Below are 18,563 nucleotides of genomic sequence, written 5' to 3' on the forward strand. Positions count from 1 at the left end.
TGCCAGATTGAAAAACTACTAAGTTACTCTGGTTAAAATAGTTTCAACAGGGTTTATTCAGAAAATGAAGATAATGTGCAGAACTATGTTGTGAGCCAAAATCCTGCTGCTAAGATTCCTTGACACGGGTAAAGTGAACAGAAAAACAGGAAAAGAAAATAAAAGATGAGTTAAATTAAATAAGTCTAAACTTTAATGTGTTGACCATCTTTAGAAAATAATAAAGGCAGTAGCAGATGGGTGCTTCCTTTCTATACTTTCTTGTCAGATTATCAAGAACATGTAGAGGCCATATCAATAGTACATATAATTAAACAAATAACTAAAGAAATTGTTTCTTTTTCATGTTTTAAATTATATTTTGCATTCCTTTATTACGATTAACATATAATTTTAATCTTTTAAACTTTTTTTTCCAATTTAGTGTTTTTTAATTCTTTAATCATTATAGTCTATATACCATTTTTCTTCTTTATGTATAACTTTTAAAATAATTAGATATTTAAAATGGATTTTTAAGGATTTTTTTAAAATGTTCGAAAGTAAAAAAAAAAAGTTTTTAAAAAATTATGAAGTGTGACCTTAAGGTTTTAAAGAAAGTGGAATTTGGATTTTCCTTTTCTAAAATGTTGGATGAAAGGTGGTGTTTTAGTTGAGGGGTGGTTTCTTAAGTTGAAGAAAGATTGAAATGGTTTAATGAATTCAATTAATGAATGTTTTTGAAAGTAAATGAGAATTTTTTGGATAAGAATGAATGAATTGAAAGATTGAATAGCTTATTGTAACAAAAAAGAGAAAGACTGAATTTGGGTAAAAGATTATTGAAATATCAAAATTACATATTATTTGTAAATAAAACATAACTAAAACTTTTTCAACTAGAATTTATTTTCTTTTAATTCTTAAAAAGAAAAAAAAATATTATTTTAATAATTATATATTGAAATACATCAATTCACAATTATGATAAACCAGCACAATTTTAATATTGTTTCATAATTTTTTTTTTCAATAATAAAGTGGAGAGTTGTCAACCACTTTAAGATTTTGTTATATTATCATAACATTTGTATCTCGTGTTAGTTGACAGTGGTCTTCAAACCATATTCACCTACTCTATAATGAATTTGAGAAAGTTAGCTCTGAAATGAAAATTGAGAGACACTTGCCACACATTTTTAAATCAAACAATTTTTCATTCTAATATTTAGAAAAATAAAAGTTAAAAAAAAGAGAATAAAATAAAATAAAAGTTAAAAATGTTTGATGGAAGGAAAAGGGAAAAGTTTTGATGAAAGAGAAATTTAATACAAGTATATACACAAGAAGAAAGAAATATGTTCATGGAAAATAATACAACATACTCCATTATTTTAAAAGTTATTTCCATATTATTTCTTTTCTTACAAGCACACAAACTTCTTTTCATCTATCTCTATTTCTTCCCTACCAAATATGCATTAATTTCTACTTTAAGTCTGAAAGAGTGACAAAATTTTGGTTAAATTTAACTTCACCTATCTCATGTGAACAATAATGAGGTAAACCTCATTCAACAACTCCACCTTACTACAATCTAAACAATACAAGTTTACAAGGTTATAATAAACAAACCTAAGCACTGTTCCACTTACATAAGATAAATCCATTGAAGATGATTGAAGTTAGCAAAGTCATTCTTTAAACTTCCATTCCATATCATACAAAAGGAATTCAATACAAGCTTTTCAATTATTTGTACTCTAGAACTGCACTTACAGCTTACAAGGAGTATTTATAAATTATATAATAATGTTCGTACATTAGTTTAAATGATCTTCATACCTGTAAACGATATCTTATACAACCAATTCCATAATTTAGATGTACAAAAGAAGGTGTTACATACAGTGAAACTAGAAAACAATAAACATGCACTAACCATTGCCAACTCTGAGTAGTGACTGCACCTTCATATTATCCATTTCATCTTCTAGACAACTTCATTCTGTACTTTAGGTGGAATCAGTAATCATGAAACCACACTTTTATACTATGATTTGCTCTTCTTTTAAGCGCAAATGTACAGGTCTTCGGTCATTATTTCCAAAGTCCATATCTTTAAGCAAAGGGTGCTTCTCTGGTGGTACGACACTCGGTTTTAATGGCACTGAATTGGTATTAGCTGTGTTGTGGCTGCTATTTCTAGCAGCAGGCACATCATGATTATGCTTACCCTCATACGTGGTTATGACAGCTTTGGGGTCGGTTGAAGCTCTCTCAACATGCTTACGCACGTTGCATCCTGCGCTTGTGCATTTGTAATAACTCCTGTCCATAGAAATTCAATAGCAGACAATTTAAAAGAATTCCAGAACAAAATACTTTCAACCTATAAACAACACAGGTTACCGAATTGTTGATAGATTGAAAGAATGAGTGGCTGTGTCCTCATACACATTGACTAAAGTGTATATATCTAAGGGAAACAATTATGCTTCAAAAGATGAGAATACACTAGCTTCAAGGGAACAAAAGAAAGAAACATTTACAATCGAACATCACCATTTCAGTGAGCATATTGGATTCCAAATTTCCAACTACCTAGATTTATTTAAAGAAAGACTTGAAAATTATATAAAAAGTGACAAACATCACATCCTTATTCCTGGTGGTTATTAGTGGCCTCTGTCGAGATGAAATGTCAAGTTTCTCCCAATTTTCCAGTAAAATTTGTCAAGCGTAACATTTGGGGTTATAGTCCCCAATCCCATTGCTTATAGCAACAAAAATTCTATAATAGAGTCTGGGAGCAGAAGCAGACACAGACAATCATTTGTACAGAGAAATCAAAAGCCAGAAATCAGGGATGGGTGAAAGCAAATTTCTAAGCCAATACTTTTAGTGCACAATACGAAGAAAACTTAAAGCACGTGAGGTTAATTTAGCAGTAGTCTTAAAGAAGAAATTTTTGTTTCATTTTATCTGTTACTTTAAGAAACTTTAAAGATGTCTATTAATTTCTCTAACTTTATCCTCGTCTCTTGATATCTCCCACTGAATGAAATGATAGCAAAGCATCAAGAAGTACAAGGGAAATATTGCCAAATACACTTTTTTAAGATATTCATAATCCAAAACAAAATGATATTTTTGGAAGAGGCAGTATCAATCGACACAGATTTGAATGTGAGTATATTACATTGACCTCCTTGAGGTTTAAGAAACACGTGCAAACTCCCTTTTTAGCTTCAGAAATTACACTGACAATAAAATTGTTATATTAGACAAATAGCCCTAGCACAAAATTTAGAAGTTTTTCAAAGACATACCTACTGTGTACATTTGTTCAGGAACATAGTACCCATTTAAAATCAACTAACGTGAAAGCACAATATACAAATAGAGAAAGTGAGTTCACATTATACACAATTAACACAGACTGGATTTCATGTAAGAAAAATCAAACATAAACTTCTTATAGCCTGGTAGCACTGATTCACCTTGTAACATAAAAAACCGCTGCTTGTGAATTAATTTGTCCTCGATATTTTATAGTAGACCTCAATGAAAGATTCAGAAAACATAATGAAGGATTCTTGTATCTTCGATTAATATCATGTCTATTAAGGTAATCAAACTCTATGCAATTAGTTATATGATTCCAAAGCGATATACTGTTTAAGAACTAAATGCATTCTGAATTTTGAGAAATATGAACATACAAATCTTTTAGAAGAAATATTGTGGCAAAGAGTTAAAGAATCACCTCGGATGAGGGTTCCCCTTCACCACTTTCTGACCATACTTTCTCCACCTGTAACCATCATCCAAAAGATCAACTTCGCTTCTTGTTTGCACAATAATTTTGGGTTCTGTTACAGTCTTCTGAGAAAGAGGTACTTCGGAAACCGCAAGATCAGTATTCCTGAAAAGCATAAATTTAGCCTATATTGTGAAGAATTAATGAAGTGCATAGTTGTATGATAAAGGATCAACATGGATAAACTTGCCTTCTCTTAGGGTTTGGCTCAATGTCATCTGCCTCTTCCCTATTATCTACATCACCCACTTCCTCGCTCTCAGTTGACCCAGGTAGTAGTTGCCTAGGTGCCCCTTGATTGGAAGTCTGGTCACTTTCAGGAACTGAACAATCAGGAATGTTTTCACTAAACTTGTTTACTTGTTGTCCAACCCAACCTTGTGAGTTTGACTCAGACTTAGGCTGAACAATTGCACTTCCATTTGAATCACTATTATCCTTGACACGTCTATTTGCCTGAGGCTTTTCATGGTTATGCTGACCTTTATAGATAATTTCAGTTATGTGACCATCAGGGGCACGCTCAACTTTTTTCTTCACTACGCAATTCAGATGTGTACATTTGTAGTAGCTTCGTGGATACTCGCTGCCCTTAACCTGTTTCTGCCCATACTTGCGCCAGTTAAAGCCATCATCTGCAGGTTTGTCAATGGCCTGGGAAACCAGCTGATATTTCTTATCAACCTGTGAGATATCCGATGTTTCCATTTGAGAATTTTTAGTTTCTGGTACAGATGAAACTATTTGCTGCTCCGAAGCTTCATTTACAGCAAAAGATGGCTGCTGTAGAGGTGGTTCAGTAGGAGCTGTTACTGCATGCATCTGGTAATCAGCTTGCATGTGCATATGAGATTGTGCTAGGACAGCTTGAGCTGTAACCTGTGCTAAAGCCTGTTGGTGAGACATCCCAAAGGGGCTCTGTATACATCAAATTGAAGAGATGGTGAGAACCTCAAACAAGTATATCCACCGTTCCAAGGAGAAAATATCACATTAAATAATAATAATAATAATAATAATAATGAGTAAACACCCCAACAGCAGGACCAGCAAAATATGTAATGCATACATAACCATGCACAGTCATTCAGAAATAAAAAAGACACAAATTTTTAAGGGCAAAACGAATCTTGAATAACCTTTATGACATTTACCATGTAATTATGAACAAGTAGAATGCAAAGCTAACAAGCGTTAATAGAAGACAAATAAATCCAATTATTGAGTTCCTTAGTCAACATAGACATGGACAAGGAAAATATCTCGATTATTTTCACTATCGAGTGACTTACGGAGATCGCATTTTTCAGCCACGAATTTTGTGTTCATTTGTTATTGCCAAAACACCATATCAAAACTAACATTAAAGAATCAGGGTATTGCAACCAAAAACCATTTCACTTTGACACATAATACCTCTAAAAGTTTTGACATTTTGAAAAAGTCTGATCTAAATCCCTCTACCATCACTAGAGCAACCCCTCCAACAACACCAAATTCATACTTGTTTTACTCCAAATTAATGTTCTTCACCCAGTTAAATGCGCTAAAAAGCAACCCCTTGTCTGAAAATCCGCTCATACAACTCCACAACCCAGAAATCATTCGACACTAGTGAAGTAGTTCACTGAAAACATAACACACGACACAATACAATCGTAATAAAATCCAGATCAAATCTGAATTGTTGAGAGTACTATACTACAATCAGAGCCCACCTAAATAAACACTGATAACCCCAAAATCACAAAACTCCAATCCCCCATGCCCATCAACCGATCCCACACCCTTCTTTCAAAAAGACCACATCTTCACAAAAACACCACACCCCTTTTGAAATTCATCCTCACAGCACACCTTCAGGAATCGCTATTACAAATGAAATTAATCACCTGAGGGGAAAAGAAGCCAGGGGAGTTAAGAAACCCAGAAGGGCTCAACCCGGGTGGGACAGTGAATACAGGGGAACGAGCAATGACCAAATTCATGGGTCTGCTCTGCTTGAAGCCCTTGTGGGGTCCATCGTCGTCCTTACCGGAGTTGTCGGCCACGGCGGCGGAGAAGGCCATCGGGGAGGCCATGGCACCGGCAAGAAGCTGGGAGAAGGAGCGGCAGTCGGCGGCGGCATCGGAACCGAAGAAGCTAGACACGAGGGTCATGGGACCGGGGCTAGCGCCGCCGGCGGCGGAGAAAAAGGCTTCCGCGGAGGGACGCGGAGGGAGTGTGATGGTGGGGCGCGGATGCGGCGCCGTGTCGGAGTGGGCGTTGGGAGTGGACATGGATGGTGGGTGGAAAAATTATGGAAGAGAAAATAAGATGGAAAGATAGCGCCAGAGAAGCACGAAACTATGGTTTCGTTTATTTTCGTTTTGTGTTGTGTTATCTTCAACACTCTCAGCGCAAAGTCCAATCGGTGTCGTGCAAAACTCAATAATAACAATAATAATATTATTAATATTGTCGGGAAAAAACTATTTTGTTTTATTAAATAAAAAATTATTTATAACAAATATATTTCTCTTTTTATTAAAAGACAAAAGTATAACAAATAACGTTAAGTATGTTTTATTCAATACTTATCTCTTTTACCTTAATATCCTGTGTTTTTTTTGTGTTTGGTTTCTTTTCTTTTTCTTTGTTTTACTACATTCACAATTTGTTACCCTTCTTCCAGCTCTTATTACGGTGTTATGCGATTTATAAAATTAACAAATTGATTAATATGGTCAGTAATATTAAATTTATTAATAATCAATATAATTTTCTCTTTCAATTGATTAATGTATGCTGGTAATTTTTTTCTTAAAAGGAATGAGTTTATCTTATTCATTTTATACATTTTGTCGGTGTTGCCTATACAAATTATAAAATATTTTGGTAAATGTAATTAATATAAGAGACAGTTTGAATAATTATTTTCCATTCAATTAATTAATATTCTAGTTTTTCCTTTTTAATTCTAAGAGAAATTGAGTTTATCTTGTTAATTAAAATTTATTGTTTATTGACAATAAAAAAGAGAGTAAAAAAACAGTTACTATTGATATAAAAGACAATTGAAAAGAAATTCTATAAAAGAGATGAATAATTTAGTAAATATTTAACTATAAAAGAGAAACTCCATAGATAGGAATGGAGGTGATATAATGTTTTAATAAATATTTAATCATTCAAAATATAGTAAACAGTTTATGGAATTTTAATATATAAATATCATGACTTTTATTATATTTATGTCTTTTGTTTCTATCTAAGGGCAGAGTATCCATGAATAATGATTTTCTTTTCTCTTAGTTATTCATATTTTAAACCTTGAAAAAAAAATGTATTTATTGTACATAAATTTTTAAGATGTTCAATAGTAAAAGAAACTATTGAAAGAACAAGGTTTTTAAATGAAGATTACATTCATTCAAGAGATTAATCTTCATCACTGAGATATTATAATAGAATTTATACTGAAAATTTATTTATCACATAAAAACTCATTTTAATATTTTTTATTATAAATAAATCTAAAATTTGTACTAGGATGAAAAACAATATTGATATATTTAATCCTTTATTTTTGTTATAATTTGTGTTGTATCTAACGTGTGAGCATGATGGTGAGAGTGGGGCACCATGCTTAATTTTACGTACAGATCTTGCTTATGGTGTTACCCTTCCTTCAACATTTTCAACTATAAACTTCATAACTCCATTGAAGGGCCCCATTTAAACTCAGACAAAATGTCACCATTGTTTAACCCTTTCTAAATATATTCTTTCACTTCTACATAAAGATGTTGTTAAAATCTTTAAAGTAATTTGGTTTTTCCACACGTTTTTCACATACAAAAAGAATATTCTACCCTTATGATATTATCTATTCAAATATTAGTTCAATTTTATAAGTAATTAAAGTGGATTTAGTAACTTGGTTCTTGTAAATCACAACTATATGCATTGTTACTTTTAATTAAGTAGTTGAGAGCTTGAATTATGGTAATATCTCTTTAAATATAAAATTAATAAATTGTTAGAAACTTTGTATAAGCAATTTGGCTTAATTTTTTTAAAATAAAATATATTTTAGGTTGAATTTATTGGGACTACATTCTTAATATTAAAATAATTTGTACTTAAAATTTTACAACTTTGATTTAAATTTACTAATAAAAATCACAATCGAAAACGGTTGGAGATCCCACATCGACTAGAGATGATGACAATTCATTGTATATAAGTGGGTGTTAACCTCAATCATACGAGTTGGTTTTATGGGGTTGAGTTAGACTTAAAGTTTACTTCGTAATATGATATTAGAGTAAATCTCCCAATAAAAACAATTAATAACTTCGAGATGATTATGTGATTTTTTTTTAGGAGTGTACTATATCACTTCTTGTAGTTTAGTTTTATTAACTTACCAAAAACCATATAAATTTAAAGACGAGGGAAATGTTTCAACATGTTTTAAAATTATAAGATAATACCTAAAACTATTAACAAACAAAAAAAAAATTAGTAAACAGATTTTAACTTTATAAGCACAATTCATTTTATTAGTTTTATTATAATTCAACTAATATTAATAATGATAATTTATTTAACCTATTTAATTACTTCAAGTCCACAAACATTAGTTTCATTGGTCAAAGTAAGTTTGTTGCAACTGATAACCATATATAAACATTTCAGGTGTAATAAATTTTCCTCAACTTCTTATTACTTAATTTTTTTAAATTGGTAATAATTACTTCATGTTTTAATCTACATTATTTAGATTATAAAAAAACAATAAAATATTTTTTATTATGTTTTTTACTTATAATATATATACATATGTTATTGGAACAATACCATACATCAACTAAATTCATACACATTTTAATGACATTTAAAATCAATACACCATCTTCAAATTCATAATATCACTTTATTCCAATTAACATGTGAAAAATGCTGTTTGAATGACAAATTCTTGTTTGGTGAAGATCCATATAAATAATAAAGACTTTCTTTTAAAGTTATTATTATGAAAAAAATGATAAAAGTTATTTTTTTAAATTTCCTGAAAATTTGAAAATAGAAAATATATTTTTCTAGTTTGGTTTGCCTTTCAGAAAATAATATTATCAGGAAATAATGTTTTCCGAAAATGAATTTTGGTTAAACTTACGGAAAAACATTATGTGGGAGAGGTAAATCTAATTTTCTGGAGTTAAAACAAAAATTTGACAGAAAAAAAAATCAAATGACTCTTATTAAATCATTTAATAACATGACAACAAAGATAACGCATTTTTGTCTAGATATCTCAATAAATCATTATATAAACGTTTTCATAAATATCCCTGCACAACCAAACTAAACAAAACTTAGTTAATTATAAGAATTATCATTTTCTAAATTAATAATTATACAAACGATTTTTTTCTATTACCAAATACTCAACTATATTTATAGATAATTAAAACAAATTCATTATCTTTTACACGATTTCAAGATCATTCTATTATAACATTATTTACTGCCATGGGTTCAACCATTTGGTTCAATTTTGATTTTAGTTGGCGAAGGTCATACAAAAAAAAGAGCAATTCGTATTTTAACCATGTATAATATAATATATACACAATATATACAGTGTATGTGTGAAATATATACAACATAAATTATTTTATTATTATCATCTCAATATTTTTACTTTTCACAAAATTTAACACACATAATAAAGTAACATATAATTCATCCAATGTAGTAAGAAAACGATATATATATATATATATATATATATATATATATATATATATATATAATAAGGCATCCTACTTATTGCCACTCTTTAGAGACACAATATATAACAGTGAAGAAAATGACAAGTTATTTTATTTATAATATTTATATATTTGGTATTGGTAGCCCTTGTAATAGTAGAATCTGAAAATAAAATAAAAAAATTCAATTTTTTTCATAATATAATATAAAAAAAACTGGAGAAATATATATATGCTCTTTAGCTAAAAAAATGATTCCTGATTAATATCAATGATTACATATATATTTTTTATGTCAAAAATTAACATCAAAAAGATAATTTTCCATATACATCCATTTTCATTATATTTGAAAAAAGAAAATAACTAGTTATCACTAATTATCGCGAGTGCTGATAAGATAAACAAAAAACAAAAAAAAACTAATTATCGCGAAACTACGATGTTTTGAAATCAACATAAAATGTGAAAAGGATAAGATGCAGGAACAGACTAAAATGAGGGAAGAATAAAAGTTTGAAGAAAATATTAAAAAAGAAATTCAGATGATAAATTTTTTAAGATTGCGAAAATGAAATGATAAATGAACAATAATTTAATGTTTTCTGCACTGTGAGTGAACAATTTTGGGTTGATGAGTGAGGGAAAGATATTTTAGAAAAGTTTGTGCACCTAAAACGATTGAATTGATTTGTTTGAAGCAAAGCAGATTAAAAAAATATGTTAATTTTGTATAAAAGAAAATTAAATTAATTTGCAGAAGAAGGAATGTTCTAAAGAGGTGGAAGGTAGTTTAGTGTTTGATAGGTGTACGTGGAGCAAGTTAAACCATTCATGAATTCAACGCTCTGCAAAGTTATTGTCTCCTTCAAATTCACAAAATCAAATAAATAATTCAAACCAAGTTGATGAACAAAGACAGAGTTCATGTGCTAAAAAAGGAAGTGTTTTATCTGAAAAAGAAATGTGCTATTTATGGTAATCACTCTTTGATGCAGTAAAATTAAAGTTACATACTTCTATAGTTCACGTGAATATGTTCTACAATACTTATGTAATGATCCATTCAACATAATATACTGCTCTAATTTTACTGTAACCAATTATGTGTTGGAACTTATATATAATTTGTCAAAAATAGTATAAAAAATAAAATATAAAGCACAGTAGACAGGTAGGAATAAAGAAGTGATCTAACTAAAGTGGCAATAAATAGCAAGGGCAGCTAGAGGGAAGAAGGAGTGTGGGGTCCTGAATAAAAGGGCAAGTGGCCTAAATTTTAAAGTCACATTTAATTTTAGTTCCCTATCATGCACTGTGACTAGGATGACAAAGTACTTATTAGGAAGTCTCATTTCACACTTTTTTGACTTCACATTTTTAATCTATTATTAATAGATGCATTAGAGGTTTAGATTTTTCTAATTAGAATTTAAATTAATTTAAGAAAAAAATTAGAATTCTCATATTATTGTTGGAGATCTCAAATCGACTAGAAACAAATATATTTCATAGTATATAAACGAGTACAAATCTCAATTTATGAGTCGATCTTGTAAAATTTAATTAAATTTAAAGTTAACTCTCTAATATGGTATAAGAGTCATTTAGAACCTATCATGACAAAAGTTTCTTTCATTGATCATGTTACTATTAAATCACTCATTATATAGTCTTACACGAGTTGACAATTTCGACATAAAGTGAATGTTTGAAAATTTTACATCATCTAGAAGACATATATATATATATATAAAAGAATACAAATCTCACTTTATAAACTAATTTTATAAGATTGAGTTAGATCTAGATCCCAATAATCTATTAATAGTAATTTCACACATATCCGTCATGTAAAGTTCTATAACAATGCTAATGTGGTTTTGCTTGTTTCAAGTCCTTCAATCTACTTTTACCGGTGGAAACATGAGTTTCAAATGGTTCCATGATTAGATTACAGTTACTTAATCTTAATGTGAATGTTGTTTCTTTAATATAAACTTAGCTCATGGTTGTAGTCAAGTGTGGTGTTACCTTTAAAATAACAAAATCACTCCAATCTTAATCCACACATACTTTATTTATCCTTAGATGCATTACAAAAATAAAATAACAGAGTAGAGTTGATAGTTTTTTTTTTATATATATTAAACAATGTGCACCGTATGAAAGTTTATTGAATGAGTTTGATAGAAAGTAGAGAAGTGTGTGGAATTAAGAATGTTTTATTTTGTTGGGGGAATTTGAATATGAGTATGTGAGAGAGTTTGGTATAAAGCAAGTTGAGTGTGGTGAGTTGGTGAGATGGCATGACACTGCCACTTGCTAATTGATGTAGAATGGCATTTGGCAGCAAACCCTATATATAACAACGTGCTTCCAACCAAGTTGCCAAATGGCCCAATCCATTTAAGAGACTTTGAATGTCAAAATATTAAGTCATTTTTTTCAGGACATTTAATTTATATAAAAAAGTTACTTTCACAACTCCATAGTAAAAAATATTAATTTATAATTCTTTTTTAAATTCATCTTTTCATATGACTTATATTTTAACAAAAGATTATTTCTTCTTTTATTTTTAATAATTATAATTTGAAATTGTTAGATCATGGACATGATCCGATGGTTGGTCATTTATGAGTCGTTTCTCGACCTATGTATCTAACGTTATGAATTAGCACAAGTCAAGTGATCTCAATCAATTAGTCTTAATCACTCAATTAAGATATAATCATGACTAATGGATGGTTGATCGTTACCCGAACTTTGACTGGACATGATGATGACAGCCTTAGTAGCATACGCTAGAGGGTGGAGGGCGAGGAGGGCAATGTACAGTGATGGGCTTGGACCCAACGTATGTTATATGAATCATGATTTGATCTTTAATGGTAGAGGACGTTCATATGTTAAGTATCTTGTGTTAATTAGACTTAGTCACCCTTAACGGCTCAATAAAGGCAAACTCGGACTATGTTACGTAGGATATGACCAATATATATTACAGGGAACATCAACAAGGAGATCTATCTTTTATACACGGTTACAGGGTACACTTATCGTAAACCACTTGGAGAGATTCTAGGACTAGGTTACAACTCGGTCTCTCTCTCTCTCTATATATATATATATATATATATCAAATTATCTAGTACACAACATATGAAGTATTCTCAACTCATATTTTATCTTATACTCATTATATTTTGTGCTCTTTCTCACTTGAGCGCTGGAATGTCATCGTAGGAGGAGCCCTTTCATTTCCTGAAGGTTAAATCATTAGAGTTTGAAGGAAAACCACTAAGAGCTCATCCAGATTCCGACCAACCTCAAGTTCCCTATAACAAAAACATTTTACTGTCAGTATATTATCATTTTTTATCGGATCGACCGACATACGCTTAAACAAAGTCAGCAAAGCTAACCCGCGACTAAGGATTAAGTAATGCAGTCCTAAACGCAGTCCAATCCCTTAATTCGGCCCAATAACCAAGGCCCACTTAGGTAATATAAATAGCACAAATTCCAAGAATAGGGGGACCATCAGGTACAGTGCTCTGACAGCCGAGTGTCGAATACCTTTACTGACTTGAGCGTCGGAGTGTCTTCTGCAGGTACCATCCGAGTCTGGATTACGAAAAGGCCGAGAGGTACAACAAGCAGAAGAAAGGAAGGAGCTTGCGAGGAAGGAAGTTGAAGCACAGTCCAACCAACCGACCAAGGAAGTTGAGTAGGAGCCTCAAGAGTTCTCTGGGTCCCAACCCTATACGAGAACAATTGGCGCCCACCATGGGACCGAGAGAATTATCGTGAACTTGGAGACGGATGATGATGAATCCCAACACATGTCACGGTCCCCATCAACAGGCCGACCGACACCATGGTCCCATCAATGGGCCGATTGACACCATGGTCCCATCAATGGACCGACTGACATTCACACCCTAGAGACGGATGACGAATCCCAACACATGTCACGGTCCCCATCAATGGGCTGATCGACACCATGGTCCCGTCAATGGGCCGACTAACATTCATGCCCTGGAGATGGATGATGAATCCCAACACATGTCACGGTCCCCATCAACGGGACGACTGACTCCATGGTCCCATCAATGGGCCGACTGACATTGACGCCCTAGAGATGGATGATGAATCTTGACGACCGACACCTTAGAAGACAAGTGTCAGCTAGGATGAAGCATTAATCGGCATACCCTCCCGATACCTCAACAACACGGTTCGGCCAGGATGAAGCTTTAATCGGCATACCCTCCCGATATCTCAACAACATGGTTCGGCCAGGATGAAGCCTTAACTGGCATATCCTCCCGATACCTCAACAACACCGTTTGACAAATTTGGTGTGAATAATCATGCATATTAGTTATGAAAAATAGCTTATGAATTGTAGCAATTGTTATTGCTCTTTCATTTCACTGTTACAACAAGAATGCCTTCAAAGGAAACAATCTCCCTTTCACCCACGACTACTCCTGTCACAAAATTCTAAGATAAAAAAAACTCCCCTTCCCAAACACTATAAGAAAAAGCCCAATTATTTATGGATAATTACCCATTGACTTTTGGTAGTAGATAAATTTGCTACACCCACTAACATTAAAATGTTGTTCCAAAAAATTAAATGGGTCCTAAGCACTTACCTACTGATAAGGGGTGGTGGGAAAATAAAAAACATAATAAAAAGTTTTAATCTATGGGTAAAATTAAAAAAATATTAAAAATTAAATAAAAACCTTAATAACACATTAATTCCCAAAATCATATTTCGTGTTTCTCAGAACATTGTTATCGTTTTCCAAATGTGAAGAAAACCTAACAGTGCCCAAATCTCCAATCTCCATTTCCCACCTACAATCCTGAATCTCAAACCCAACCATTTGTTTCAAAATGTGATGCAACTAGTGCATCGCCTACCGTCGTCGTGTCGTGAACCCATGGCGAGTTGGTGAATAACTCCATCATGGTTTCATGAAGTCGTGGTGAGTCGAAGAAGAAGAGGGCACAAACGTTGATTCGTATTTGTTTCTCCGTCCCCATTAAGTATCCCAATGTCTTACGGAAATAAAGAACTTTGAGTTGATTCTCTTTTGCTGATAGTTGTTTGAGCTGGACTTTGACAAATGAGGCTTTGAGTTCTACATTAATGAGTGGCTTCTTCTTTTTTGGGCTCATGGCTTTACCATTTTCACATTGCGATTCAAAACATGACAAAGTTATCCACGTTCCCCTGATAAGCTTCCTAAGGCTTTGTTTGGATTAGGGGTGTTGGGGAGTGGAAGTGTGAAGAAAATTAAGATTGTTTGGAGTAGGGTATGTTAGAATGAAGTGTGAGGAAATTTTTTTGAAATTGATGAGGGATGTGATGGTTGTAAGAATATTTAAAATTATTTTTAATGGTATAAATTATAAAATTACAAATTTATTCTTGTATATATATAAATAATTACATTAATTTACTCTATATTTAAAATAAATTTTAATTAACACTCTCGAAACTCATTCACAATAATAAATATATTTAATTTATTAAATTAATTTTAAATAATATAATATATTTTTATTACTATCTTAATATTTCTATTTTAAAATAATGTATATAATTAATTTTCATAAAAAAAAACCCAAAAAAAATTTGTATAAATAATAATATTTAAAAAAAACATATTCACATATGTAATTTAAATTCATGTCAAATAAAATAAAAACTTATATTTCATCAAATTTCCAATATTCATCTAACGGTATTAAATCTTCTAATTTATTCTCTTCATTTTTTGTTTTTTTTTAATTACTAAAATATTATTTATAATATTTTTAATTATAAGAGTAATATTTTATGTAAAATGTGAGAAATTAACTGTATCTAATTTATAAGATTATGCTATGTCTATGTAAAATGTGAGAAATAAAATATAAGATTAAAACTTTTATATTTCCATTCTGTCAAAATATTAATTTTAAATATAAAATTTCTTTTTTTATAGAAAATTAAATGTTCAAAAAAGAATTTTGTAAACAAAAGAATTAAAAAATATAGGAATAATCTAAAAACAAAAACACAAACGTGAATGCAGTGGAACGTGAATGTGGGTCTCCTGTGCATGACAAATAAATTATAAGAAAAATAACAAGTAATAGGTTTAGAAATAAATATATATAATAAATGATAAATTTGTAATTAAATGATATAAAAAATTATTAAAATAATAATATTGAGAGTTGTAATATAGTTGTATAAAAAAATATAATTATTCATATATCATTGCTCAAAATATAAAAGAGTTGAAGTGTCACCCAAGAACAAACACTCCCTAAATGTGATTCTGTTTTTTCTAATAAATATGTGATTAATCATATCTTCAATGAAATTTCAGGAAAAGTGTTTTCTCATATATAGTGATTGCTGACGCGGACCACAACCACAGTCACGCGGTCACCACGAGGCCGCCACTACTCCTCCCACTCACGCCTTGCCGCTGCCACTCTCACCACGTCACTAGTTCAGGTTGCTATAACTACCACCGCGAGAAGTCGAGATCGGTCTTCCATTTCCTTTTTTACGTGTATTTCAACTCGCGGGTTCATCCTTGAACCCGTTCGAATTTACGAGTATGTATCTGTCTGGCGAGTCAACTCGGAAATAAATTTAGTTTTGACAAATTCGATATAAAATCGGACTAACCGAGTCAACGAGTTATGAAAAAAAGTCATTAACGATTCAAATGTGCGTTTTTCGTCATCGCGTCGCGTCTTGCTTGCGTTCAAGGGTTGAGCCACCCTTAATGTCCAAAGGAAATGTAAAAATAAAAAAATTGATGGAAATAAAATAAATAAGAGATAAAATAAAATTTAAATATGTTTAATTAAAGAAGTATATATATATATAAATAAGTGTTTCTCTCTTTTTTAAATTATTTATCTATTTTTCTATCAAGTAAGTTATATTTATTTCATCGTTACTCTCATAACTAAAGACACCATTAATCATAAAAATCTATTTCATTTCAGTTTTTTAAGTAGGTCTTATACGGAAAAAATTTAAGTTCTATAGTATGTTTACAAACTTGTTTAAAAAAAAAAAATGCGTTTAAGATGCGAAAGTTACAACTATTAACTTCTAAAAATCATGGTCGAAACTTCATTAAAACTAAAACTCACTGTTTTCTTACAAAGAGAATAAAAAATTAGGATAAAGATAAAATAAAGTGAATGAAATTATATTTTGGCTTTCATAATCTGTTTTTAAAAACAAATGTTTCATAGGATTTGATTGTTGGTTATTCAAATCCATACACAATGAAAATTGTGTTGTGTAAATTATTCCTCTAATGACATGTTATTATATCGAGTAATCGTCATCAATAGTATTAATCTATTATGTGTATATAAAGTTAAATAATTAACGTCTTTCTTTCTTTGTACATGAAAGTGACTTATAAGAATTGACGTGGTACGAAATTTAGTTGTTTCTCTCAAGCAATATTTGATTGTTTAAGATAGTATATATCTTGTAAGATAATTATTAGATAAATAAATTATTGTAATGAAATGATATTTTGTGTTATGTCTATAAAAAGAAAGTATTTTTTATATTCCAGCTGAAAAATAATTTAGATCCTGCTACTATAAAATAATGGTTGAAAGAACTAAAAGTTTTTTAAAATCACATAATCACTTAACAGTTTCGATGATATATATAATAATAATAATGTCGAATAAACAATATTTATATCTCATTTTTGTAAAAGAGTATTATTTTTTCTTCTGTTGCGCCTCCTACCAATAACATTTGGGTGAATGAATGAAAATGTTAGCTACCAAGTGGGCTTTATCAACACAAATGGGCCAATCTGAATTATTTCACAATTTATAAACGGCAAATTCTTCCTGCACCACCTCCACATCTTTCTTCTGCATTTCCATACTCTATTTTAATTTCAACAATATCCTTCTAAGTCATTTTCAAGTTGTTTTTCCCTTTTCTTTTAGGACTTCTAAAGAAATAAAACAAAATTGTTTATTTTTTAAAGTCGTTTTCTAACATGCAACATAAAAGATGGATGCAAATTGCTTTAGAATTATTGTATTTCAAAGTTGTGTGATGATGTTACTGGTTCAAAAGTATCACAACACTCAATCCCACATTCCAAAATTATCCATTAACATATCCTTATCCATGTGGAGATAAAAGATTAATGTTCATTCTTACCCCCATTGGGAACTGACCAAAACCTACTTCCCTCCTATTTCTTCTTTGTGTAATTTTATATTATTTATGAACTAAATTTTGTATCAAATAATATACATGTTCAAATTATGAGGATGTTATTTATTTTTTGAGATATATCATAATGTTAATAATCTCTTTTGCAATAACTAACATGAATAATTGTTTTGACGTGTATTGTATTGATTGATAATGTAACTGAAATTAATTTTGATTTTGCCACTCCCAAATACGTGTGTTGTATTCTATTGAAAATTATATCATAACAAAGTTAAAAAAATGCAACTATACTAACTAAACAAAAATTCATGTTTAAATTCATATTAAACAACCTAGAAGAAAATCAGCGAGGTGCAAAAGTACAAAACATGAAAAAAACCAACAAGATGCAAAAGTGGAGTACAAAAGTAAAAGAATTACCTTCGCATTGGAAAATCTCAAATACAATGAATATTCTCGTCAACTTTTTTACACATGCTCAAATGATGAAACTGCTATCGAACATTGCGATTGAAGAAAAATGAGAGTAATATGATTGAAATTGAAATATAAGGCTGAAAAAAATGTATAAAAATACAGGAGTGCAACGATTTAAAAATGTTAAAACTAACTTTTCACGACTAGTAAGACAAAACCATGCATAAGAAGAAAAAATTATGCTAAATATTCCTTACATAAAGAAATATTAAGTACCTTATTTTGTATAAACAAGTAATATAACTAGAGTTATCATATTTTGACAATT

At 30.6% G+C, this 18,563-nt stretch overlaps 1 protein-coding gene across 1 annotated transcript; it reads right to left on the reverse strand.

Annotated features, from left to right (window-relative positions):
* Positions 1-1,754: 1,754 nt before the first annotated feature.
* On the reverse strand, positions 1,755-6,242 carry LOC137826695 (probable WRKY transcription factor 4). Its single transcript, XM_068632782.1, has 4 exons — positions 5,695-6,242; positions 3,993-4,720; positions 3,749-3,907; positions 1,755-2,310 (listed from the first exon to the last, which is right to left on the reverse strand). Exons 1-4 carry the CDS (start codon positions 6,079-6,081, stop codon positions 2,028-2,030), a joined length of 1,557 nt encoding a protein of 518 aa, XP_068488883.1. The 5' UTR covers positions 6,082-6,242; the 3' UTR covers positions 1,755-2,027.
* Positions 6,243-18,563: the final 12,321 nt, after the last annotated feature.

Source organism: Phaseolus vulgaris, chromosome 8, assembly GCF_000499845.2.
Source record: "Phaseolus vulgaris cultivar G19833 chromosome 8, P. vulgaris v2.0, whole genome shotgun sequence".
NCBI lineage: Eukaryota > Viridiplantae > Streptophyta > Magnoliopsida > Fabales > Fabaceae > Phaseolus > Phaseolus vulgaris.

Coding starts and splice junctions, on each gene's coding strand:
- LOC137826695 (XM_068632782.1), bottom strand. CDS start 6,081: ATGTCCACTCCCAACGCCCACTCCGACACGGCGCCGCATCCGCGCCCC. Junction 4,721..5,694: donor CTGGCTTCTTTTCCCCTCAG/GTGATTAATTTC, acceptor TGATGTATACAG/AGCCCCTTTGGGATGTCTCA. Junction 3,908..3,992: donor GAGCCAAACCCTAAGAGAAG/GCAAGTTTATCC, acceptor TATGCTTTTCAG/GAATACTGATCTTGCGGTTT.